Genomic DNA, 26877 nt, shown 5'->3' with positions numbered 1-26877 from the left:
AAGACCAATGAACCAAGAAGCACATGAAAGGATCACATGAGGGGAACAGGAAATAGCATAACAAACAGGAAGCAGTAAACATGACTAAGGCAAAATTACAAATTAAAAGACATGAAAACATAAACGAACCAAAACTCAAACCAACGTGACACTTCCAATGTGTGAATAATATGTAATCATGTAATCAATAAAAAAGTAACTGTTGTCTGATAATGATTATTTAAAAACATAATATCATTTAATTACAAGTACTATTTTTTAATCTGATTACGTAATCTAGATTACATGTAATCAGTTACTGCAAATAAAATGATTATACTGCATCAGCATGCCTTTGTTTGACATTTTGCTCAGTGTAATTTGATCTGTAATTTGTAATTTGATCTTGTGCATTGCAGAGTAACTGTGGGCAGAGTATAAAAATCCGACGTGTGCTAATGAACTGCCCAGAGATTGTCACCATTGGCTTTGTGTGGGACGCTGAACAGTCTGATCTCACTGAAGATGTCATCCGCTCTCTGGGCCCAAACCTCAATCTTTCAGGGGTGAGGTTCAAATCTCTCTGCACTACTGTAGCTGAGTGATATGCATACAAGTTTAAAAATTAACCATCTATTATGCATTATTGCTTGAGTTAATATCCTCTTAGGTTCGTGTAGTGTCTGGAACAGTAACTATAGACTCTAGAGCAGTGTCCAAAAGTCTCAAAGTTTCTCTTTTGCATTTTTCTAATTGATTTAAAATGTTTAATTGAAAATTATGTCATTAACTTAAAGCTGCAGTCCGTATCTTTTTGGGTTAAAAATTATACTATATTAAAAGTACATAACCATCCAGTGTTCAAAACTATCTGCTTGCCTTAGCTCGTTTCAAAATGGTAAGCTTGTAATAATGTTTTTAATTCCAGTGGTACTGGTGGATTTCCGCGGGAAATTTTAGCATGTCTTTGCGTCATTACGTCACATCTGTACACATAAAGAAGGTGTCTCGGCTTGTAGGCTATGAGTGTGAGGATGTTGGAGGCGGAGATTTATAGCCTTTTCTCACAGCACTTGATATAATTAAACTTATCAATTTGATGGCGGATCCAGAAAGGCTCAAACGACAATCACCAGTGACAATTGGAGATTCACCTGTTGTAAAACGCGAAAGACTTCGGACTTTAGAGAAAAAAAAGAGACTGCAACCGGCCCATGCGAAAACAAGGACAAATATCGGAAGGGCATTAAATGTAGTCACGCAATGCTGATGTTGTTAACATTAACAATTTGAGAACAAAGTATAATTTGCACGGTTTGACGTGATATGATAAGCGATCGTTAGATTTAATCAGCGCGATTTACTGCAATGCTTTTTTCCCCTTAGTTGGTCAGAACAAAAGTGGATGTTACTTACTTGTTCAGACGACATTTTCCGGTGAAAATTCTTATGTTGGTCATACTTAAAAAAAGTAGAATCTGTGATTGCGAATGACAGGATCCACACCGGCGCGGCGACTGACAGTCGCACATTCTCCTCAAAACATTGGATTCATCCACGCTGTGCCATGCCGAGGCACAACGCACGTAAAGTTGATAATTCCGCGAATAACTGCAATTGCAGATTTCGAACAGAGATGGCGACAAAGAGGAAAAACTGCGGACTACAGCTTTAAAGATGCCTGATTAAAAAAAAAATGAATAGGAATGTAGAATTCTTCAGTATTTGGTACATCCCAATTTTGTTGATATGACCTCCACAAGTTTATGCAAAACCTGTTGATCCATGTGATTAAACATGTTTTGAGAATGTTTTAAAAGCACATCGTGGCCATTTATTTTAAGTGAGAAAATGAATTAGTACAACAAGGCCACAATTTAACTAAAACAGAAGAACAATTTAATAAGTTGTTGAATTAATTCTTAATTCGTGGTTATGATATATTGTTTTTTTCCTCTGTTTTAGCTAAATCGTTGCCATGTTATACTAATTGTTCCCTCGTTTTACTTAAACCGTGGCCATGTTGGACTAATGCATTCCCTTTTTTAAATTTAGTTAAATCAGGGGTGTCCAAACTCTGTCCTGGATGGCCCCTGTCCTGCAGAATTTAGCTCCAACTTGCTTCAGCACACCTGCCTGGAAGTTTACATACATACATTTAAATGCTACATGGCTGCTTGCAAATAATGTGATGCTAAAGTCAGCCATCTTTTGCCATACTCCCCTCTGTTAGACCAGTTTCCTCTACTGTATGAGTGCTGCAGGCCAATATCACATAATGTCTAGGTCACTACACTAGAGGAGACATCACGAACCTTGGCACTATATGACAAAACCATCCAGTTTGAACCCCCTGAGCTGGAGGCAGTTTAACCTGTTATTTTGATTTTGAGACATCAAAGTCTGTAGATGGGATTGCAGTTCTGCAGTAGACTAAATGTGACACATTGTTAAGCACAATGCCTCAAAATATTTCCAGTCTTTCATTTTCTTCACTCTGAGAGTTTTAAATGTCAGTTTGACTGTTCTCTCTGTTCATTCTTCAGCTTTTTTATAGAGTCACTGATGAAAATGCCAAGAAAAGAGATCTCCACCTGGTGGGAATGATCTGTTACTCTAGTCGACATTATCTAGCATTCGCTTTTCACAGCAAGTCTTCCAAATGGATCTTTTTCGATGATGCAACCGTGAAAGAGGTATTTAACAAAAGCACACACAGATTTTTATACATACAGTATAAGTGAAATAGTGTTGGATGAGTGTAGGATCTGGGCTGTTAAATGAAATATTGATGGTTCAAACACCACAAGGGTTGATCCATGAGATTCCACCATTGTGTTCTTGATCATAGCACTTAACCTCAGTTTGCTGTAGGGAGACCTTGCATTTACTGTCAGTAACATTGGTTGAAAGTTTTTGCTAAATGACATGTATAATGTAATATCTCAAAATATCTAAAAAACTACAAATTATCCAACAGATTCTTCCAGACTTAAGACTTCCAACAAATATCTGATGCATTATTAGATTTTTATTGCAGTTTGTCTTCTGAAATCATACAGTTATTGGCACAGTTATTGTTATTATTGTGTGAATAGATTTTTTTTTTTTTGTAGTGGAATGCCTCATACCCTGCTTTTAATTTTAGTGGAGTATAGCACCTGAGAATGAATTCCTAAAGCACTGCAATTTACTATTTGCAGATCAGGGACAAAGCCATAAGGTAACCACTAGAAACAGCAAATTTGTATGTCAGTCATTTAAATATATAAGGACTAAAAATACATAATTCATTCACATTTAGATGGAGCCCTGCACATGACGTGGGGGATAAACAGGATATCATGACTAATTAAAACTTTGTCCCTCAACTTATAAATTCATACCCTTGTTTTAGTTAAATGGTGGCCATGATGTAATAATACATTCCATCATTTTAGTTTAATAGTGACCATGAGATAACTAAATTAAAACGAGGAAACAAATTACATCAAGCTACATCAATCACTTCTTTGGTATATAGTATGGGTCTACCATACATAGTTTTGGTACTGTTACAGTTTGTAACTTTTTCTTGGTATAAAAGTGGATTCAGATGTGGACATTTTGTTAGTGAATCTATTTTTAGTTAAAGTAATTGTAATTACCGGAATGATAATGAGGTGCATACTGATTAAGATAAGCTTAGTGTGCAGAGCTTAGTAAAGAGTTAGAACAAACACAGTCTCTACGTGATGTGTTTTGTGTGCTGTGTTAAGGCAGCTAACAGATGGTCGCTTAAGCCTGTCTGCTTCCTGGCCTGAGGCCCAGTGAGTCAGATACTCATACTATTAAGATTATTTTACAAATTTAAGAGTGGCACCTTCCCATAGGCGACTGAGTCATTCTCTCTTCAACAGGCCAGGTCTACATCACAAATTATTGCAATTACGGTATCTCTGAATGCTGTTTCACTGTATTCTCTTGACACCATTCACATATTCACCACCTTTTTGAATAGGACCAGAGCAGATTACAGTGTCTGACAACATCTTTGCTAGCACACACACCTCTTTAAAATTACTATTTGGATTCCCCAACACGCAAAGCTAGATGTTATCAGTGCCGTGAATAATTATAGCGATCACTTTTAAATATGCCTCTGAAATAAGTGTCTGGGTCCTAGTTTGCATTGCACTGTGGTTGCAGATGCATCTTCTAAAAACTGCTGAAACGCAACATCATCACACTCTGTATACAGCCAGTGCAGTAGGTTGAAATCGCATTCCAGGGCAGTCCGAGCACAAGAAAAACGTGAGGGTACGCTATAGATTAAAATATAGCGTGTGTAAAGTATGTACTGGCCTACTTTGAACACTGGGTACAGCAGCTTGTCACTGGGCACTATTTGTACCTTATTTACCTACCTTCATGGTAGTACCTTAAGTGTAAATATTACTACTCTAAGGTACTAAAATGCACTTTTTAGGGGTTAATAAGGTACAAAGATGTGCTTTTAGGGGTACTGCCCCAGAGACAAGCTGTTGTACCTCTAAAGGGACAATTATTGCACAATTTCTTTCAAAAGGTGGTAAGCTCTCTGATATTTGAACCTCTTGTTGTATACTAACATATTCTTGTATCAAATATATTGTATCTAGATTGGCTCCAAGTGGAAAGATGTGGCATCTAAATGTATCCGAGGTCACTTCCAGCCACTCCTCTTATTCTATGCCAACCCGGAAGGTACTGCAGTGTCCAATGAGGACGCCCCCAGACAGACCACTATGTGGTCCCGTTATAACTCCCCCCTCAATGGGAAAGGGACAGGTAAGACTGCTCATCTTGTTCAACTGTTTAAACAGAGGATATGATCCCCAAAATGTGGCCAATGATTTAAAAATGTTTTGAATAAATTGCTTTTTTTTTTTCTAATACTTGAAAACATACCTGTGTGGCTTGGGGTGTAATCTTTACAAAAATATATATTTTTGACTATTCAAATTTTAATCTGTTGGGCCCAACAACATCAAGTCAATTCCAACGTTAATAAAATAAATATTAATCAATCAAGTAATTTTAATTCAAATCATTATAAAAGTGTTTTTTTATTATTATGAATGATCTTTTGTATGGAAATTAGGTACAGACCACTTTTCAATTATTGCTGATAGTTATGTAAATTGTGTTTTTGTCCATTACAATAGTCTGTTTGTAACTCTGATTTTGAGCACAAATCCCAGTTTTGCAGCAAGCATTTGCTGGGTGGATAAGTTGATTTCTGCTTGGGTTTCTGAACTCTACCAAGGACAGGGATTATCATCCATGCGCACTTTCTCTATCTCTGCCTTTCACTTTATCGCTCTCTCTCTCTTCCTGGCTGTCCTAATCCTTTCTCTCTGGCCTCTGCATTGCACAGTTATTCTCTTGTCCCCTCTACCGAATATTCCCTCCATTCTCTCTTCCATTCTTGCTTTCCTCTGACTGATGTGCTAAATGGATATTCTCCCCAGTCTGTCGTACTCACAAAGTCCTATTGGAATGGGAAAGCATTCTTATTTTCCCATGAAAAACTGTAAGTAGTCACTGTCTGTCTTTTCTTTTTCCTGTAAGTTTCATTGATTTTATTCTATTATTTATTCAATTTATTATTATTTGTGTCAATAGCTGACCACAGAAGGGAAAATTATTTTTTCTTTTTAATTTTAGTATGTGCAGTTTTATGCACAGTGGGATGCAGCACAGAGCAGTGCTGTGCATGTGTAACTATTGCAGTTGTGCAGCAATTTGTGCACTCAATAACTTCCCTCCTCTGCTGAACCTTTGTGTGTATCTTTGGTAGTTGCTCAGTCTTGAAAGGTCTTAATGAGTTTCCTGGATTTGTTCCTCTGGTGCTTTTGGAAGGATGTTTAATGTGCGATCTGTGCCAGCTTTTTCCTGTAGTCTCTGCTGAGCTCTGTACTTTAGACTGAGTTGGCAACACTTCTGCTGAGCAGAACACAGATGCTCTCTCGGTAGTGATAGACTGCTGCAGTGCCATGATTTCATCAAAGTTGATAACTGTTCACTTGCTTCAAATGCTGGGCTTAAAAACAACATTACCTATTAAAGTTTGGCTTTGAAAAACAATGTTAGTCATGCATCAGTCAAATTAGTCATTAAATGTTTTGTATGTTTATATATTTAACAAAGACTTAGGCAGTACTTATAACTGTAAAAGCACTCTATTTTTCATCTGATGTCAAATTCTGTTACTGCATGGTTTTAAATAATTTCCCCTGAAAATTGTAAAGAAGTGCCAGAGACATGGTGGTAGTACAGGGTTCCTCAAATCTGGCCCTGGAGGGCCACTGCCCCAGGTGACAAGCTGCTGAACCCAGTGCTCAAAGTGGGCCAGAACTTACTTTACCCTCGCGTACCCTCACTTTTTCTTGTGTACCAGCACTTCTCACGTGTTGAACTCGATTTAAACCCTCGGGAGTAGCGGCACTTTTTTCCCCACTTTGAGTACTGGCTGTATACAGAGTGAGATGATGTTGCTTTTGCATAGTTTTGCTCAAATCCTGATCAAACTCACCCACCTGCGATTTTCTAGTGATCCTGAAGACATTGATTAGCTTGCTCAGGTGTGTTTGATCAGGGTTGGAGCTAAACTCTCTAGGACAATGGCCCTCCAAGACAAGATTTGAGGAAACCTTTAGAGGTAAATGCACATGTTTCCTACTGCACATGTTGGTGCTCTTGATCCCATTCCACCTTTTCACTCTATAATTTCCTGTCCTCGCTGTCCCTGTAAATAAAATTGTCCACGAAAAAAGCCAAACATTACAAGAACATTTTAAAAAAGTATTCATTTTATCATTGTATTATTATAGTAATCATTGGTGTGTTCTCACAGTCAGTTCATGTTTCAATCAGTTTTTATTCGATTTTGTGATTAAAGTCGGCATGAACCGTACGTTTTGATAGTCTTTTCTTCCCTGCTGTGACGTATATATCCAAGTGAAAGGGTTTGCTATTGCTGTGATCTCATGTGAGTGACAGTTTGTCCCACCCTCGTGCCAGAAAATATGTCATCAGAGAAGAGAAGAGATGTTGCTGCAAGAGGGAGAGGAAGTTATTTCGAATCAAGATTATGAGGGCATATGAGTTTTTTTATTTGTTTTTTTGTTTTAAGTCTATCCCTCTTCAAGTTAGATTATATTATGATTAATGTCAATTTAAATCCAATACATTTTCTACTGGTTTTATGGTGGTTTTAGTTTAACTGTATTATTATTTTATATTATCATTTGTGTGATTTCTTATACAGTATTAATGTGTGATTATCCACATTGCTCTTCATCTATGGGGAATGCAGTAATCCATGCACTTGTTTTTTCTCTTTATACATCACTGCGTGTCCTATATAAGCACATGATAAGCAAGTTTGTCCTCTCTCTCTCTCCCATCAGAAGTGTGCAGACGCAGCAGAGATGTAATATAGTTTAGCAGGCCTACCCAAAGCTGTTTGATGAGTTGCAGATTGCATTGGTTTATTTGATTACTTAACTTTCTTTGGATGAGATACAGAATCAAATCGTAAAGGTCTTTCTCTGCGAACACACCATGAAAATAGGTCAATCTAAAGCAATATAGATACCTGTAGATACTATTAAACTGTAGTGCACTATGATACTATGATATGATATAATATGATCACATTATATGTCCCTTGCATGTGTTATGACTAAATAAATGTTGTTGTTACTTGCAAATACTGTATTTTGCAAAAGATTACACCAGCCAACAGTTAAGCCCAGTCATCATTTACTATCCCTTGTGTCTTTCCAAACTTGTGTTTCTTTCTTATCTGGTTTGTCTTTCTTCTGTGGAGCACAAAAGAAAAAGTTTAACAGAATGTTCTCACTGCTCTTTTTGAAAATTATGGTTCCCTTTCGTTCGGGAACTCCTACGTCTCGTCGGAGGAGTTTCCAACGAATTGGGATCACGCTAGGGAGACCAATTGTCTTTGAGTGAAACTAAAACGAGCCAATGAACATAGGCATGCAACATTTGCATTCCACGTCCTACCTGTCAGCGCGGGTATAAAGGCGGAAGCGAGCGCATACACAAAACGCTTTCTGCTTCGGAGCCGACCGGTTGTGTCCTCAGAGTGAATGAGCGTTTGGATTGTGTTTTCCGTGAGCTCAACGAGTCTGCTGTTTCGAGACCTCTGTGTTGGTGTTACGGCGCGGCAGTGATCTTCGCGATCTCCCGGATATCAACTGTCACTTCTCGTGATCTGCTTTTTTCAAAGAGCTTTTGTCACAGCTGGTATCTGGTTGAGTGCACACAGTGGGCTTGCAGTTTCCCCGCTGTGTTGCCGCGTTGATCCCTGCGTGCTTCAGCACACTAAGAGAGCGTTTTCCTTCAAACGAGAACCCTCAAACGAGAACCCTCAAACGAGGGGGAGTCCCTTTGGCGATTCCCCGATCTACTTCAGCTAATCCCATGGGTGGTCTGAGGATTACAGTGAGGAATAACCCGCTGGGTGAAAGACCCCCACGGGCTCCTCAATCCTCCGTGTCGCTGCCATTTGGGTCTTCGACGGAGACAGCCGGGCCATCTCGTGTGGCTCCGGTTGTTTCCTTTGGAGCTCCACCGGAGGACCAGATGTCGATCGCTGCATCGGAGGGAGAGTGGTCATCTTCTGAGGATGACGACTCGGCTGCGTTGCCCCCTTCGGGTGTGGTAGCGTTGTCCGAGCCGGACCCGGAAATGGCCGCTATGCTTGCCCGGGCGGCCGCGAGTGTTGGACTCGTGTGGAATCCTCCACCGTGTCCCGAACCCTCGCGACTCGACGATTGGTATCTCGGGGCGGGCCGTGCTGGTTCTCAGCGCGCCGCCCCAGTGCCATTCTTTCCGGAGGTGCATGAGGAGGTGACGAGATCGTGGACGGCCCCTCTGGTGGCCCAACACAGGTCGACTCCCTCCTCCTCCCTCACCACTCTCGATGGCGGGGCAGTGAAGGGATACGAGGGCATCCCCCAAGTGGAGCAGTCGGTGGCGATGCATCTGTGTCCCAAGACCGCGGCCACCTGGCGGGGTAACCACACGCTCCCCTCCCGCGCCTGTAGGTTCTCTTCCAGTCTGACTGGAAAGGCCTATAGTGTGTGGTGGAGAAGCTGCTTCTGCCCTGCATGCCATGGCGCTTCTCCAGGTTCACCAGGCGAAAGCGCTCAGTGACATGCAGGAGGGTGGTACCGACCCAGGGGTGCTGCAAGAGCTGCGTACGGTGACGGACCTTGCCCTCCGGGCGACGAAAGTCACCGCACGTTCCCTGGGTCGGGCGATGTCCACTCTCGTGGTCCAGGAGCGACACCTGTGGCTCACCCTGGCTGATATGAAGAAGTCGGACAAGAGTAAGCTCCTGAACTCCCATATGTCCCAGGGTGGGCTCTTCGGCGACGTGGTGGAGGACTACGCCCAACAGTTCTCCGCCCCCCTGAAGCAGTCGGAGGTGATCAAACACATCATGCCCTGGAGACAACTTTCACTTCACCGGCTGCACCTTCGTCTGCTCGTCACCGAGGGCGCCCTCCTGCCGCCGCCTCCGCCCATGCTCAGCCTAAGCAGCAGCCTCCACCTAGGCAGCTGGGTGCCGGCCGCAAGAGAGCTGCCCAGCCCGCTCGGAGTTTCTCTAAACCCCCAGGCAAGAGGAGAGGGAAGAGACCCTGAGACGGGCGACCCAGGGGACATGCCTGCTGCTCTTCGGGAGTGTGTGACTGCACCACTCCTTCCCCCGGAGGAGGGCCGGGTGGAGAATCTTTTGTTTCGTTTTGTTTCTGTTCCCCCGCTGGCCAGCAGACCCAAAACTTCAATAAAAGAACAGTTTCTATTTCCCCTGTGTCACACACGGTCGAGACTGGTAGTTCAGGACGACGCTCAATTGCCTCGCCGCTCCCAGTCTCCCCCATCCAAGAGGGCCAGAATGACAGTGTGCGCCGCCATGTTGCCTCGCCGCTCTCATTCCCCTCGCCCCAGCGCTCAGATGACAGTGATGCCGCCCCGGCCTCGTCACTCTCATCTTCCGCTGGGCAAGGAGGTTCAGAAACCTGGACTCAACGCCCCCGGGCGTCACTCCTCGTTTCCCCTCCTTCCTTCGCCTCGGGGCAACGAGCAGCCGAACGCCTCCGTGCCTTCCCTGCCGTCTGCCCCCGCGTGGAAGCAGGTTGGTGTTGCACTACACACCCAGACTCCACTTCCGGCCACTTCGGTGCCTCCGGAGTCGAGTCCCTGCCTTCCACCTCGCTGCCCCACCCCGGTACCCGCCAGTGGGCCGGGTGGGCTCACTGGTACGGTTCTTCGAAGCCTGGCCAGCGCTTCCCAGGCCGTCCCTTTGGCTCACCCGTACCATTCGGCTCGGCTATGCAATTCAGTATGCCCAAGTTCAGGGGCGTCCGCTTCACCCATGTGCGGAGCTGCGATGCCCCTGTCCTGGGAAAGAGATCGACGTCCTGCTGGCGAAGGACGCGATCGAGCCGGTCCCTCCAGCCGAGATGAGGTCTGGGTTTTACAGCCCTTACTTCATTGTACCCAAGAAAGGCGGTGTGTTACGACCAATCCTGGACCTGCGAGTTTTGAATCAGGCCCTGCACAAGCTCCCGTTCAAAGTGCTAACGCAGAAACGCATCTTTGAGTGCATCCGTCCCTGGGATTGGTTTGCAGCGATCGACCTGAAGGACGCGTACTTTCATGTCTCGATCCTCCCTCGACACAGACCGTTTCTTTGGTTTGCGTTCGAGGGTCGAGCATATCAGTACAAGGTCCTACCCTTCGGGCTGGCCCTGTCGCCCCGTGTCTTCACGAAAGTCGCGGAGGCAGCCATTGTTCCCATGAGAGAACGTGGCAATCGCATTCTCTCTATCTCGACGACTAATATTAGCTCACTCACGGGAACTGTTGTGCGAACACAGGGACATGGTGCTTCAGCATCTCAGTCTGTTGGGGCTTCAGGTCAACTGGGACAAGAGCAAACTCTGCCCCACGCAGAGTATGGAGTTGGACTCGGTCGCTCAGACAGCGCGCCTCACGGAGTCCAGTCAGTGCTCAACCTACTCAAGTCCTTTCAAGGCAGGTCAGCGGTCCCACTGAAACAGTTTCAGAGGCTCCTGGGGCATATGGCAGCCACAGCCACAGTAACGCCGCTCGGTCTGCTCCATATGAGACCGCTTCAGCGCTGGCTTCACGATCGAGTCCCGATATGGGCGTGGCAGAGCGGCACGTTCCGGGTGAACATCACCCCGCACTGTCGCCAAACCTTCAGTCCTTGGTCAGACTCTGCGTTTCTACGGGCCGTAGTGCCCTTAGTCCAGGTGTCCAGGCATGCTGTGGTTTTCACAGATTTCACAGGCCACGTACAACGGGCATGCAGTTTCGGGTCTGTGGACGGGGCCCCAACTGCATTGGCACATCAACTGCCTAGAGTTGCAAGCAGTACGCTTAGCCTTTTGCTGCCTCAGAGGCTTACTTCGTCACAGGCATGTACTGGTCCGTACGGACAGCACTGCGACCGTTGCGTACATCAACCGCCAAGGTGGTCTACGCTCCCGTTGTATGTCGCGACTCGCCCGCCATCTCCTCCTTTGGAGTCAGAAGCATCTGAGGTCGCTTCGAGCAATTCATGTCCCTGGTATGCTCAACCGTGCAGCTGACGAGCTCTCACGGCAGCCGCCCCTTCCGGGAGAATGCCAACTCCATCCCCAGGCGGTCCAGCTGATATGGGAAATCTTCGGAGCCGCTCAGATAGATCTGTTTGCCTCTCCGGACACGACCCATTGCCAGTGGTTCTATTCCCTGACTGAAGGAACCCTCGGCACGGATGCACTGGCGCACAGCTGGCCCCAGGGCCTTCGCAAATATGCGTTTCCCCCAGTGAGCCTTCTCGCACAGACTCTTTGCAAGATCAGGGAGGACGAGGAGAAGGTCCTGCTTGTTGTGCCGTATTGGCCAAACCGGACTTGGTTCGCAGAGCTCATGCTCCTCGCGACAGCCCCTCCTTGGCCGATTCCTCTGAGGAAGGACCTTCTCTCTCAGAGACGGGGCACTCTATGGCACCCGCGTCCAGACCTCTGGAAACTCCATGTCTGGTCCCTGGACGGGACGCGGAGGTTCTAGGTGGCCTACCACAGGCTGTGGTAGACACCATCACTTCCGTTAGAGCCCCCTCTACAAGGCGCCTCTATGCATTGAACTGGAACCTATTCGTCGGTTGGTGTTCTTCCCGCCGGGAAGACCCCCAAACTTGCCCGATCAGTGTCGTGCTTTCCTTCCTGCAAGATGGGTTGGAGCGAAGGCTGTCTCCCTCCACCCTCAAAGTGTATGTTGCCGCAATAGCCGCATATCACGATGCAGTAGAAGGTAAGTCTTTGGGAAAGCATGACCTGGTCATCAGGTTCCTCAGGGGTGCTAGGAGATTGAATCCTCCTCGTAATCCGCACCCCGTACCCTCTTGGGATCTGACTTTAGTGCTCAGAGCACTCCAGAATCCTCCATTTGAGCCCTTGCATGCAGTTGATTTAAATATCTTGTCAATGAAGACAGCTCTCCTGCTCACTTTGACGTCCATCAAGAGGTTAGGGGACCTGCAGGCATTTTCGGTCGACGAATCGTGCCTAGAGTTCGCGCCGGACATCTCTCACGTTGTTCTGAGACCCCGGCCCGGATATGTGCCCAAGGTTCCTACCACTCCTTTTAGAGATCAGGTAGTGAACCTGCAAGCGCTGCCCCCGGAGGAGGCAGACCCAGCCCTGGCTTTGCTCTGTCCTGTTCGCGCTCTGCGCTGCTACATTGACAGAACTCAAAGCTTTAGGACCTCAGACCAGCTATTTGTCTGTTACGGAGGCCAACAGAAGGAGAAGGCTGTCTCCAAGCAGAGGTTAGCCCACTGGCTAGTGGATGCTATCGTCCAGGCTTATGATTCCCAGGACGTGCCTTGTCCACCTAGGTTGAGGGCGCACTCTACTAGGAGTGTTGCCTCTTCCTGGGCTTTGGCTCAAGGCGCCTCGCTGACAGATATCTGTAGAGCTGCGGGCTGGGCGACACCTAACACGTTCGCTAGGTTTTATAGCCTTTGTGTAGAACCCGTTTCCTCCCGTGTACTCGCTTCGGCCAGTAGCGCGAGGAATTAGGTTAGTGTCGGCTTGCTACGCCATTCTCTCCCCAGGGGCCAGATATGTGCGTTTTCCTGCTCCGTTGGTTACCCAACAAACGGCTAACCTCGTGAGTTCCTCCGTCACCCCCCCCAGCAGTGTGACCTCTTCCCAGCTAAGCTTCCGCACATAAGAGATAAGTTTATACCGCCTTTATACCCGCGCTGACAGGCGGGACGCGGAATGCAAATGTTGCATGCCAATGTTCATTGGCTCGTTTTAGTTTCACTCAAAGGCAATTGGTCTCCCTAGCATGATCCCAATTCGTTGGAAACTCATCCGACGAGACGTCTCCATTCCCTACTCGACGTTTTACTTAACAATAACAACACTGCAAATTATTGACATGTGAACACTAAATATAAATGCAAAGTTAGAACTTAGAGTTCTTACAGTTTATATTACTGTATTAAAACATTTGTGTGTGTTTTTATTATTTTGAAACACACTGAACTAAATTTAAATGTAATTCTTCTACTTAAAAAACATCTCAGGTTACGACTGTAACCATTGTTCCCTGAGAAAGTGAACGAGAACTGCGTCGATAAAACACTTTGGGGAACGCCCTTAGCATAGCGGCTCTGAAGCATGAATGAAACTAAGCCAATCTTGATTGGTGTTGCGTCATGACGTAACGTGTGACGGCATACACGGAAGCTACAAAGAGACGACGGTACACAACAGAGTTAGCTTCTGCGATGAAGCAAGTCGCTCCCAGGCAGGGGAAGGTGTGGCAGAGGGACGCAGTCCTCGTTCCCTTTCTCAGGGAACAAGGGTTAGAGTCGTAACCAGAGACGTTCCCTTTCAAGGGAACTCGAACTGCGTCGATACAACACTTTGGGGAACGAGCCCTGCCTGTCCCAGTGTGAAGCTGCGCACAGGCGCACTTAGGACAAGAGCACTAGAGTGCCTGGTGTAGAAGGAATGTCCAGGCTATAGAATTGATCAAAGTATGAGGGGTGGCCCATCCTGCTGCATCGCACACTTCTTGGATCGGGGCCCCTGAAAGGAGGGCTCTAGAGGACGCCATGCCTCTGGTTGAATAAGCCCTCACGGCCAAAGGTGAAGGCAAGCTGCGCACCTGATAGGCCATAGAGATAGCCTGAATGACCCAATTACTGATGGTCTGTTTGGATGCGGGAAGCCCCTTCTTGGGCGACCCGAAACACAACAGCAACTGGTCTGACTTCCGCCATGAAGAAGACCTCTGGATATAAATCTTGAGAGCTCTGACAGGGCAGAGTAAATTAAGTCTTTCTTCATCCGCCGTCACGTGAGGTGGAGGATGAAAAGCCTGGAGAACCGTAGGCCGTGCCACATTAAATGGCACTTAGACACATTGCCTGGCCTGGGATGCAAGATAGCCTTAATGTCGCCTGGAGAACACTCCAGGAGCCCGTGAGATATAGAGAGCACCTGAAGATCTCCTACTCTCCTCAGAGAAGTAATGGCTAATAAAAAAGCTACCTTGAGGGAAGGTTCTTGGCCTCAGCCGACTCCAGAGGTTCGAAGGGGGCCTCGACCAGCCCTTCGAGAACCACAGCCAGGTCCCATGTGGGAACTCCGGTAAGAGCCGCAGGTTTCATCCTCCGAGCCCCACGGAGGAAACGTACGACCAGCTGATGACTCCCCAGAGGCCCATTACCCAGAGGAATGTGGAAAGCCGCAATAGCAGCCACGTACACCTTAAGTGTGGACAGGGTAAGACCAGCCGAGAGGCGATCTTGGAGGAGCTCCAGTACTGAAGCCAACCGGGCAGTTAACTGGGTCCACCTCACGCTGTCTACACCAAGTGGAATCACATTCCACTTTAGGCCGTACAATCTCCTCGTGGAAGGAGCTCTGGAACTGAGTATGGTCTCAACCACTTCAGCCAACAGGCCAACCTCTAGGTACTGAGCCCCCACAGGGGCCAGGCCCAAAGTTTCCACAGGTCCTGTCAAGGGTGAATATTGAGCCCCCGGCCTGTGGAAGCAGGTCCCTCCTGCCAGGAGTGCTATGATAAAAACCATACCCGGGCCGGCCAGTACGGGGCAACTAGAAGTAGGCTGATCCCATCTCGACGGACCCTCTCCAGAGAAATGAGAGAAAACCACAGTGGACAGTGGGACGTCCCTCGAGACGCGAACAAATCGACTTCCACTGGGCCGAACCTCTCGCATATCTACTTCACCACCTCAGTGTGAAGTCTCCATTCCCCGGGCCTCAGCCCCTGCCTCGACAGGATGTCTGCTCACTGATTCTGGTCCCCTGGGACGTGCAATGCTCTGAGAGATAACAGTTTCCCCCGGGACCACAGGAGGATCTGATGTGCCAATCTGGATAGAGGGCGTGATCTCAGAACCCCTAGATGAATCAAGTAGGAGAATACCGACACATTGTCTACGTGGTGACCCCTGATGTCGGGGAGGAAGCTCCTCACAGCCCTGCCATCCATGACCGCATCCCAGCCCGTGAGGGAGGCATCTGTTGAAGCGGCTTTCCGGCGACATGACGCTCCCAGCACAGGGCCTTGGGACAGAAACCAAGCTTTTTTTCCACATAGATAGCGAACGAAGGCATCTGCGCGTAACCCTGATCATGTGGAACAGGTTCCCCCTCGGGGAAAACCCCCTGGTTTTCAACCACCACTGCATGGCCCTCATGTGCCTCATGACTCCGAATGGAATGACGTTGGACACTGCTGCCATGAGCCCTAACGCTCTCTGAAATTGTTTTACAGTGATGGATTGGCCTAGCTTTATACTGGTCACCGTGGCCGGGATGGACTCGATCCGTGCAGGAGACAATTGTGCCCGCATCGTGACCAAGTCCCACGCCACTCCCAGGAACGTGGTTCTCTGGGCTGGTGCCAACACGCTTTTTTTCGTGTTGAGTCACAACCCCAGGCTCTGGATGTGGGCAAGGACGACATCAATGCCGAACTGCCAGCTCTTGTGACTGGGCCATAATAAGCCAGTCGTCGATATAATTTAGCACCCTGACACCCCTTTTTGAAGCCTCAGTAGAGCTAGAGCTGCATCCATAGCTAGGCCGAACAGAAGAACCCAATATTGGAACGCTTCGCCCCCGAAAGCGAACCTCAGGAACTTCCTGTGAGATGGAAGGATAGATATGTGGAAGTATGCGTCCCTTAGATCTATCGTGACAAACCAATCCTTAGATTTGATCTGACTCACGATGATGGGAATAGTGAGCATCTTGAACCTGAATCGCCTCAGAGGCCGATTCAAATGCCTTAAATCTAAAGTTGGCGCAACCCTCCATCCTTCTTGAGAACTATGAAGTAGCGGCTGTAGAACCCGGACTCCCTGTCCGGCAGAGAAACACGCTCTATGGCCTCTTTTATCAGCAGGGAGTTTACTTCCTGTTCCAATACCCAACCCTGCACTGGGTCGGCTGCATTCCACACCAACCCGTTGAATTTCGGTGGGTGAAATCGAACTGCCGATTGTGTGCAGGACCCAAGGATAAATATTTGGCAGGTCTTGCCATGCTTTGAAATATTCTACTAAGGGAACCAGCCTCTCGAGACTGATTTCAGGTATTATTCGAGATTTGTTCTCGATCCCCTGAAGCAGCGCGAACACTGCCTGGCCGCAAGCCTTTTGGGCGGACACTGCAGCGTGCACTCGCTGAAAACCGATGTGTCCCGAAGCGCACTTGACGCTGGATACAAACATCAATTTCCTGAGGGCTCCGCGGAGGAGCGATTCTCACTCGTCCCTCCACGGGGGGACAGCCATTTTCTTGTTTGCGATACTCTGAGGCAGAGAACCGGCTGGGAAAAATCAAAAACTATTTTCGACATTCGCTGCTCATCATTTTAATTCCTCAGAATTAAATGCAGCCATAAACACTGGATAAGTGAAACACGGTCTGGATGGTAGGCTGAATTAAAAGTTAAAAGTAAAAATTAACTTCTTAAAGTCAGATAATATTCCATCATTTTAATTTCATAGAATTAAATGCAGCCATAATCACCAGACAATACTGTTTTAATATTTATTTATACGGTCTCGTAATCTACACGCTGCCTCGGCAAACGCGAGATCCGAGCCGTTACAATATATTTGGCTTTCATCCCTCGAGAAGAAAGTCAACAGGTGCGAGGTTGAAACATCCGACAGCACACGGATGCACGCGCGCCGAGATATTTCTCAATGAACACTGCCAGCACCCTCAGGAGCTGACTGTGAATGCCTCGCACCCACACATCTTTATTGCAGAGTAGACCCGTAATCTACGCGCTGCCTCGGCAAACGCGAAACCCGAGCCACTATAGATTCTGTATTACAATGCAGACCTTTAATCTACGCGCTGCCTCAGCAACGCGAGATCCCAGCCACAGAATCTTTGCAGAATAGACCAGTAATCTACGCGCTGCCTCGGCAAACGTGAGATCCAAGCCACTATAGATTCTGTATTGCAATGCAGACCTTTAATCTACGCACTGCCTCGGCAAAAGCGAGATCCCAGTCACAGAATCTTTATTGCAGAGTATTCCCGTAATCTACGCTCTGCCTCAGCAAACGCGAGATCCGAGCCACTAGATTCTATATTGCAATGCAGACCTTATTTGAGACAATTCTTATGGAACAAACAACACCAAATAGGACAGACAGTTTGACACAGAGTGCTTGCTGAAGAGAAAAAAGCTAACTCTGTTGTGTGCCAGCGCCCCTTTTTAGCTTCCGTGTATGCCGTCACACGTTACGTCATGACGCAACGCCAATCAAGATTGGCTTAGTTTCATTCATGCTTCAGAGCCACTACGCTAAGGGCGTTCCCCAAAGTGTCGTATTGATGCAGTTCGAGTTCCCTCGAAAGGGAACGAAACTTTATGTAAAAGTCTGTATTTATTGTAAGACTGCATTTGAAAAAAACACTAATTGGATGTAGACTTACCCCTGCGATTTCTCTGTCTCTCTTTTTCTTTTGCAGACACTCAGCTGACATGCTCTAAGAAACTGGAGAGTGTGAGAGATGTGAGTGCTGGTTCCCAACGAACAAATCAGGGATCCCACAAAACACCAATGCAATCTTCATCCAATCGTTGTAAGTCATCATCATTACTATTCCTGTACAGTATGTTATGCTTCTACGCAATGGTTAAAGGGTTACTCCACCCAAAATTGAAAATTCTCTCATCCTTTACTCACCCTCATGTGTCCCAGTTGTATATGACTTTCTTTCTTCAGATAAACTCAAGCAAAGATTTGTAGAAAAATAATCCTTCTTTGTGAGTCCATAACACAAGTGGAGAAGTTCCTTAAAGTTAATGATTCAAAAGCCATGCAGAACAACCTCGACGGTAACCCACACAATCCCAGCTGATGAATCAACATCTTCTGAAGTAAAATGATTGGTGGGTGTAAAAATATACTTTTTAATAATATTTTTAAATAATATTTTAAACTTTAAAATATTTTAAACTATAAACCATCATTTAACTTAACTGTCCTATGCGGGTTCATGCGGGTTTCCCGTCACTTCTCACGTGAGCTTCACGGTTATATCATGCGTATGACGTATGACAGCTGGAAGCGATGGTTTATATTTAAAAAAATATATAAAATATTAGCATTTTTCTTTCACACCCCTATTGTTTCACTTCAGAAGACATTGATTCATCAACTGGGGATGTATGGATTACCGTCACATTCACTTTGTCTTCATTTGTGTTCATTTTAAGAAATAAAGTCATATAAAGTACATCTGGAATTACATGAGGGTGAGTAAATCGTGAGAGAATTTCCATATCCCTTTAACTAAAGAAAGAAACAAAGTTTGAAGGAATTGCATTATAAAGATAATTTTCTGCCAAGAGTGAGAGCTCTTTAGAGTTTTGATCCTACCAATTTATGCATTTTCAATGTCTCAGTTAAAGTGCTTCCAGAAAGTCCCAGCAAGTTTCGAGAATCTTCCAGAGATTTTTCTCACCGCGGAGGACAGAGGAGAGAGAGTGAAAGAAGCTACCGAAGATCAGACTCTCTCCAACACAAAGGTATGTTAATAAAATATACATATTTATAATATTTATAATATTTGCATTATTGAATTTAAAATGAATTATCATCCTTTGGACAGTAGCCTTTGTAGAGTCCATTATATTTTTCTCTATAAAAAATCCAACAGAATAATGCAGTTCTAATGATAATTTACTCAGAATAAGTGTCACAACAATTATGCTCTTTTTTACTAATGTGCTCATAAAATATGTACACTTTAATCATATTATAATGTTAGTGTACTGTAGACCATACACTCATCCATTTTTTCCTTGTAGTTTTTGAATTTTTTAGTTTATGGAGATTTGTGTGTTGCACATTGTAATACGGTTTCCACTGGTAATATGCATCAATCATCCTCACGCCAAAAAAGAATTGCTAAACCTTTTTATGAGCACTAGAGCCCTTTTAACATAAGCCGATTTTAGACTTTTATTTTGCTACTGTAGTGCTGTCCTTTTTTTTTTTTTTTTTTGCTACTTCATGTCTCTGAAATTAGGTTTCATATGAGAATTTGTATGCATTTATGCATCTTTTGCTATGAATTCGAGACAGTAATAAAATATTTGTAACATATATATGTTTGTGTGTGTATGTGTATGTGTGTGTGTGTATATATATATATATATATATATATATATATATATATATATATATATATATATGTTTGTGTGTGTGTGTATATATATATATATATATATATATATATATATATATATATATATATATATATATATAGTCATCATACATATATATAGGCCTACATCTAATGGTGTTAATCAATCAGACATTTTGAATCTCTCAGCTTTTAATATTATTTACCATTTGTAAATGCTATTATTGAGTCCACAGAACTATCAATTTTTATTTCTTTTTTACAATGAATTAACTAATGATGAATCAATGCAATGATTTTTTTAGCTTTTGGTGAACCTTATTACTTAATTACGTATATGTTTTTTTTGTTTTGTTTTTTTCATACACAGCCACTGTTTATTTAGTTGAGATAGCAGCTTAAAGATATTTTTCTGGGAGTTTGAAAACATGAAAGAAGCCATGCGCTCGTTCAACATTTCTATTTTCAGCTGGGGGCGCTTGCTCTGACAGACGGAGCTTCTAAGGGCAACTTACACACAGGAAAAAAGTTTGAGTACTGGCTAACCTCCAAAATAACAGCAAACCATCTGTCCTATTAAACAGGCTTCAGAAAGCATATATCTGTTCAAAGAGGCTTAATATTCATGTTAAAATTAATGTAACCTTATGAATGACTGAGTCTTACTAGGTTCCACATAGTTGTGTTTGATAACACTTTACAATAAGATGCCATTTGATAACATTAGTTAACAAGTTAGTTAACATGAACTAACATTTAAAAATGCTTCAAAAGCATCTATTAATCTAATGTCTAATGTTAATTTCAACATTTACTAATACATAATTAAAATCAAAAGTTGTATCTGTTTCTTATAATGGATATTCTTTAATGGACCTGAGCTAGCAATGAACAGTTGTATTTGTATTACCTGAGATTAAAAAAGATAATTAATGCATTATCATTAGTTATCATTATGCATAATGCATAATCATAATGCATTAACTAATGTTAACAAATGGGACCTTATTTTAAAACCTTTTTTCAGTTAAGTTAAAGCAAAATAATAATAATAATAATAATAATAATAATAAATCATTAGAGACATTATAGAGACCCCTGAAAATGTTTGATCTCTCATACTTTTACATATGTAACGTATCGGTTACGTATGTAACCCTCAGAATGTATTTGCTTTAGATTACAAAATATCAAACCAAGTGACATATGTAATCAAATTATGTTGAAATAAGGGATTTTTTATGTTTTATGTTGAAACTTTTCTCAGCCATTTATGTCTATTATTTAAAAATGGTGTCAAGGTAATTAAAAAATTTTGTAGAGTCAGTTTCCCTTAAGTGTCATAAAATATGACAACCGGAATATGTCTTGATTTTGAAGAATATATCAGTTTGTTATAAAATTTGACACGTAAAACTTTTTTTGTCAAATGCTTTGGCTTGAAAAGTGTATATTTGCAATCATTATTTAAATTTTATTATATGTATTTAAAGTAGCTTAGGTATCCAAATATATTTTGGACCACTGTATATTTATATTTATAATTTGTTTTTGTTTTTTTAGATATGACATATACTCTATCATCTTCTACCCCTGAAAATGGCCCGAGGTTTCATTCTGACCAGAGACAAAGAACTCTCTCCTCACGAGTCTCTCGACCTGAGCATTCTTCAGTACATGTTCGTGTATCACCACAGGAGTTGCGCTCAAACCAGGGAATGGCCACTGGCACCAGTCGTCACATTGATTCATCATCTCTCTGCCATCATGGGTCCACAAATCTCCCAGAGCGTGGCAAGTCCAAGCCCTCATGGAGACCAGTGCGAGAGGTCCTGAATGTGGACAGTGTGCTGAGCGAACTAGAACAACGTCAGCAGCAGCAACAACGTGGGAGCCCTCGATGTGTCCGCCGCTTTGACCATGAGAGAGGGCTGATGAAGGAGAAACAAAAAGGTCTGATGACTATTTACGAAGATGACTCACGTTTGGAGACTGAAAGTCAAAGCTCCCAGGAGTCTCAGCGACAGATGATGGTGACCAGACCTAAAGGTGGAGCAAATGTAGCACAGCGGAGTGATAATTGGATGATCCAGAGGACAGAGTCAGGATACGAGAGCAGTGATAGGTTGAGCAGTGGTTCCACCAATCCTGACTCACCAGGTGTTGAGAACTTCACAGGCAAAGAGCTCAAACTCAGTCAAGAAGCACAGCACCTCAGGTAGGATAAATTAAGTAAAGATTGGTGTGAAGTTTTTCTTTTAGATTCCTTGGTCTTAATGCAGTGGTGTATTTTCTCAGGGATCAAGGCCATAATAATCAAGGTGACTCAAAAATGGAGGCAGTGCGTTCTCCGCTGTATCACAGTGAGTGTTACCCATATGCCATGGCATCAAGTCAAGTCACCTTAATTTCTATTATGCTTTATACAATACAGATTGTTTCAATGCAGCTTCACAGTAATATACAGGAACATAACAAAATCAATGATGCAAGCTTCTTTAGATATGAGGCAAATATATATTCTGCTGTAAAGTAGCTCTAAAAAGTCAAAAGTTTCATTATTCAGCTCAAGTCAGTTCAGTTTGTTGTTTCAGTTTGGTTCAATAACTGTGTAAAGTCCATCAATTATGAAATTAGTTAAATACAAAGTTCTGTCATGAAACACTAGATGGCGCAGGCTAATAGGTCCTTAACTTAATCTGCTTGCAATCACATCATTCTCTAATATAGACCTTATGCGCCAGAGAAACGAGGGCGCAGCCATCTTTAGAATATTGTCTTTGAACTTCCGTTTTTGCGGTCGCTCTGTATATTTCAATGGCATTGCTGTCCAGGAGTAATTAGCTTTTGAAGTGGATTTACTTAATGTAAAGTTAATGAAAGTTATCATGAGGATTGTAATGTTTAAAGTAGATGTCTTAACAAATGTCAGTAGACCGGGAAGATTTTAAAACGAGCCGTTCATTCATAAATACGCAAGATCGCTGTGAAAATACAGACCGGAAGTCAAAAGACAACTGAGCACAGCTGATTGGTTCCTGATTTATCAATAGCAAATAAGCTTGTGTGCTCCACCTTTAAATATTTAGTTAGCATTTGCTGTAGCAGTGCAGCATGTTTTCAGAAACCCTCCTCCTTCCCCAGCTCCACATGTATACATATGCCATCGGTAATTCATGCATATTATATTGTACAACAGCAGCATGTCTTTCTTGCTCGCTGCAGCAGAAATAACAGCAGCAGTGTAGCAGTTATGTTCTGTCAAGACCAAATAGATCAACATTGTCATACCAATTACAATGCCAAACACTCCGAAAGTTGTCATGACAGAAATAAATTTCAGTTCAACTTTTGGTCTTGTCCGAAAGTGTCAGTGCAGTTAAATCAATAATAGTATTGATAGCATCATCTCTTGTTACAATTTGTAAAAATAAATAAAAATAATTGCCAGTGAAGTTAATTTGCTTCTTTAATATTTTACAATCAACAGTTATGTTATAGTCTTGACCTAGCAGTTAGCATATGTGCTATACTGATGTTGTGCCTTTTGGTGCTTATACTGTATGAATCTAGTATGAATTTTGCTTATCATGGCTCATTTATTTGACCAAGAAAAAGTATGCACTGTAAAATTGTGAAACATTATTTCAGTTTTAAATAACTGTTTTCTGTTATTTATTTATTTTTTTAATTTAATTAAATTTACATTTATTCCTGTAATGCAAAATTCAAAGCTGAATTTTCAGCATCATTACTCCAGTCTTCAGTGTCACATGATCATTCAGAAATCATTATAATATGCTGATTTGGTGCTCAAGAAACATTTCTTATCATTATTATCAATTTTGAAAACATTTTTGTGGAAATGGTGGAAAAAAAATCAGGATTTTTTGATGAATAGAAGGTTCAATTAACAACATTTATTTGCATTTATTATGTTTATTTTTAGTGGAACATTTATTGGCCAGCCGAGAAACAAGGTGCTCGTCCGAAAAGCAAACTTTCTGTCGTCAAGGGGTAGGACCCGACGCGGTTGGAGAGCTGTGTCGGGCCACAGATTTGTCTCGTGGCCCTCCACAAAAATCATGGGGCTTGGGACGACACTCTCACCCGAAGCCTCCTAAGCAGAAGGCGGATCTGAGGACCGCTCTTCTCGTCCTGACGCCACTGGTGTCGAACTTCTGAGGGCAGCCCCACCTGGGGTGGAGCGGTGTACACCTCAGTATACGGTGCCCGCACCACTTTGGTGCCATCAGGGGGCCGTTCTGCCAACCTCGCCACCCTTGGTGCCTTGAGGCGCAGCGGTTTCCAGTGAGCTTATGACTCAAGGTCCATCACAAGGGGTTGTGTCAAGCTCGCACCCTCTGAGCAGGGTCAAAAAGCAGTCAAGTCGGTAGTTTCCTGCCAGTTCGATTCAGGTCACCGAACTGGGCCCTCATTAAATTATGGAATCATTTTTTTTTTAGATTTAAAATAGGCCTATTTGTGGAAAAAATATGTAATATTTGAGTTACATAAAAGCTTTTTATTTTATTTTTTTCTTCCTAATTGTCCTTGAAATATTGGTCAAGAACCTCCCCCACCCCCAACACAAAAATGGTTTGGCCACTGAGCTCACGAGACGTCTGAATGGGTGTATAAAAAATCGGTAACACTTTACAATAATGTTTCATTTATTAAACTCTAGTTAACTACATTAGTTAACATACTATTAATAAACTGCACTTCTACAGTTACTTGTCTTTTGTAGAGAGAGATGTGAGGAGAGGAGAGGAGAGGAGAGGAGAGGAGAGGAGAGGAGAGGAGAGGAGAGGAGAGGAGAGGAGAGGAGAGGAAGAGCAGAGGAACAGGAGAGGAAGAGCAGAGGAGTGGGAGAGAAGAGGAGAGGAACAGGAGAGGAGAGGAAGAGCAGAGGAGAGGAACAGGAAAGGGAGAGGAAGAGGAGAGGAAGAGCAGAGGAGAGGAAGAGCAAGGGAAAAGGAGAGATCTGGGCGCGGGGGGGCCCATCTATGATTATCTCGTCCCCAGGCAAGACTGTCAGCTGGCCTGGTTGAGATTATACTTCACTCCAAAGCTCCCTCCAGAAGGAAACTTTATGCCTTGAAGTGGAGAGTTTTTACTTCTTGGTGCAGAATGTGACAGTGGGATCCAGTAAACTGCCCGGTTGGTTTGATGGTTCAGTGCTAGAGTTTTGTGCAAAATCGTTTTTCTACAGGGCTATCCCCTTCCACACTAAAGGTGTACGTGGCAGCCATAGCTTCTTACCACGTGCCTTTGGGTGGCGTATCTGTGGGGAAGGACCCGTTAATAACATGTTTCCTTCGTGGCACTTTGAGGCTGAGGCCTACAATTTGTACCAGAGTTCCAGCTTGGGATCTGGCTATTATGCTAGAAGGTCTATCTGCGGCTTCCTTCGAACCCCTTGAGACGGTTCCAGATAAGTTTCTGACTTTAAAAACTGTCTTCCTTCTAGCCATATCTTCTCTAAAGAGAGTAGGAGATCTTCAGGCCCTGTCGGTAACCCCCTCGTGCTTTGAGTTTGCACCAGGGATGGTCAATGCATTCCTTTACCCAAAGCCGGGCTATGTCCCTAAGGTTTTGCAAGCCTTCTGTCCTCCTCTTTTCGGAGATCAGGACCAGGAAAGCTGGACCTTGTGTGTCCAGTGAGAGCGCTGGATACTTATGTCCACAGAGCTGCCCTTTGTGCCTAAAAAGGGGTCCCCTGCGTCAAAACAGACAGTTAACAGATGGATAGTTGAGGCTATTCATCTTGCTTATGAGGTTTCTGGTCACCATTCGCCTTTAGCTGTCAGAGCTCATTCGACTAGGAGTATGGCGGCCTCCAATACCTAAATTTCATTTGTCTCCCTTCAAGATGTTTGTGATGCGGCGGGCTGGTCCTCTCCACTCACATTCGTAAGGTTCTGCAACCTCGACCTGGGTGCTGTTCCAAGTTCACAGGTGCTTATGTCCTAGTAACGCTCTCAGTATATACAGGGACAGGCACTTGTAAGCATGGCATTTGGGCATTATCGTTCCCAAAGCGGCATTGACGCAGTGCGAGTTCCCTCAAAAGGGAACGTCTCAGGTTACATATGTGACCATAGTTCCCTGAGAAGGGATCGATATGCTGTGTCACCTTGCCATACTTCCTTCGTCCCTGTGATCGACTTGCTTCGGCTAATTGAAGCTAACACCAGTCATTCTGGATGTGCTTTTATGCTTTACTAGTCGTGACGTCACCTGCCTGTGACGTTCGGTCTCGCCATTGGACTAGTTGACACGTGCTTCAGACGCAATCACGCAGAGGCGTTCCCAAAGCATTATTGATGCAGTGTCTCATTCCCGTCCCGTCTCGGTTACGTATGTAACCCTCATTCCCTGAGGGAGGGAATGGAGATGTCACGTCGGACGAATTTGGATCTCACCTGAGAGCACAATCACCTTCGAGTGTAAACTAAATGAGCCACTGGACATTGGCGTGCGAGATTTGCGAAGATGCAGTGGACATAAAAAAATGTTCGTTGAGGAGCTGAGCTGGTGACCTGGCTGCTCAGCGGTGGGACAGCAACTGTGGTGACGGGACATGCAGAGGCTCTGTTCCCTCCCTTAGGGAACGAGGGTTACATATGTAACCAAAACGTCCTGCATGCATCAGCGCCCTGCATAAGCCTCCTAATCCCCCCGCACCTCCTGGGGCGGAAGATGAGACAGGGCTTATGCCGAGAGGGTCAATCACTGCTGTTCCGTATGACTTATTTAGCGAGACTATTGGATAACACTGGAAAAGCGCCTCCTCTCAAGTTTTGGAAAACAGTGCTGCGGAATCCACATCCTACCCGTAGGGAGGTATCATGTGAAAATGACACATATGGACTGGCCATTAGGGAAGTATGGAATGTCTTTGAGGTAGCTCCGGCCTAGTTAGGGAGGAGTCAATGCTGCAGGGACATCAGAGCGGACTCTGCCAAGGGAAAGACACGGGCTCGCCGTCAGGGAAGCTGTACCATGTAAGATTACACATATGGGATCACCATAGGGATCACAATATATGGGCACCTAGCCTTGCACAGGGCTCAACCACTGGGTGTACTTACAA

The 26877-nt window shown here is 44.3% G+C and overlaps 1 protein-coding gene across 2 annotated transcripts in view; it reads left to right on the top strand.

Annotated features, from left to right (window-relative positions):
* usp53b (ubiquitin specific peptidase 53b) overlaps positions 1-26877 on the top strand; it is a 71437-nt gene that overhangs the window by 35834 nt on the left and 8726 nt on the right. For both annotated transcript variants that reach the window (XM_082165640.1, XM_082165639.1), the window contains exons 8-14: positions 399-545; positions 2526-2675; positions 4620-4788; positions 18096-18209; positions 19036-19158; positions 21342-21996; positions 22077-22141. In XM_082165640.1, coding sequence (XP_082021766.1) covers positions 399-545; positions 2526-2675; positions 4620-4788; positions 18096-18209; positions 19036-19158; positions 21342-21996; positions 22077-22141 — 1423 coding nt within the window. The remainder of the gene's footprint in view (positions 1-398; positions 546-2525; positions 2676-4619; positions 4789-18095; positions 18210-19035; positions 19159-21341; positions 21997-22076; positions 22142-26877) is intronic.

This window comes from Leuciscus leuciscus, assembly GCF_965113295.1.
Source record: "Leuciscus leuciscus genome assembly, chromosome: 3".
NCBI lineage: Eukaryota > Metazoa > Chordata > Actinopteri > Cypriniformes > Leuciscidae > Leuciscus > Leuciscus leuciscus.
This window is presented reverse-complemented; position numbering and strand designations above follow the sequence as displayed.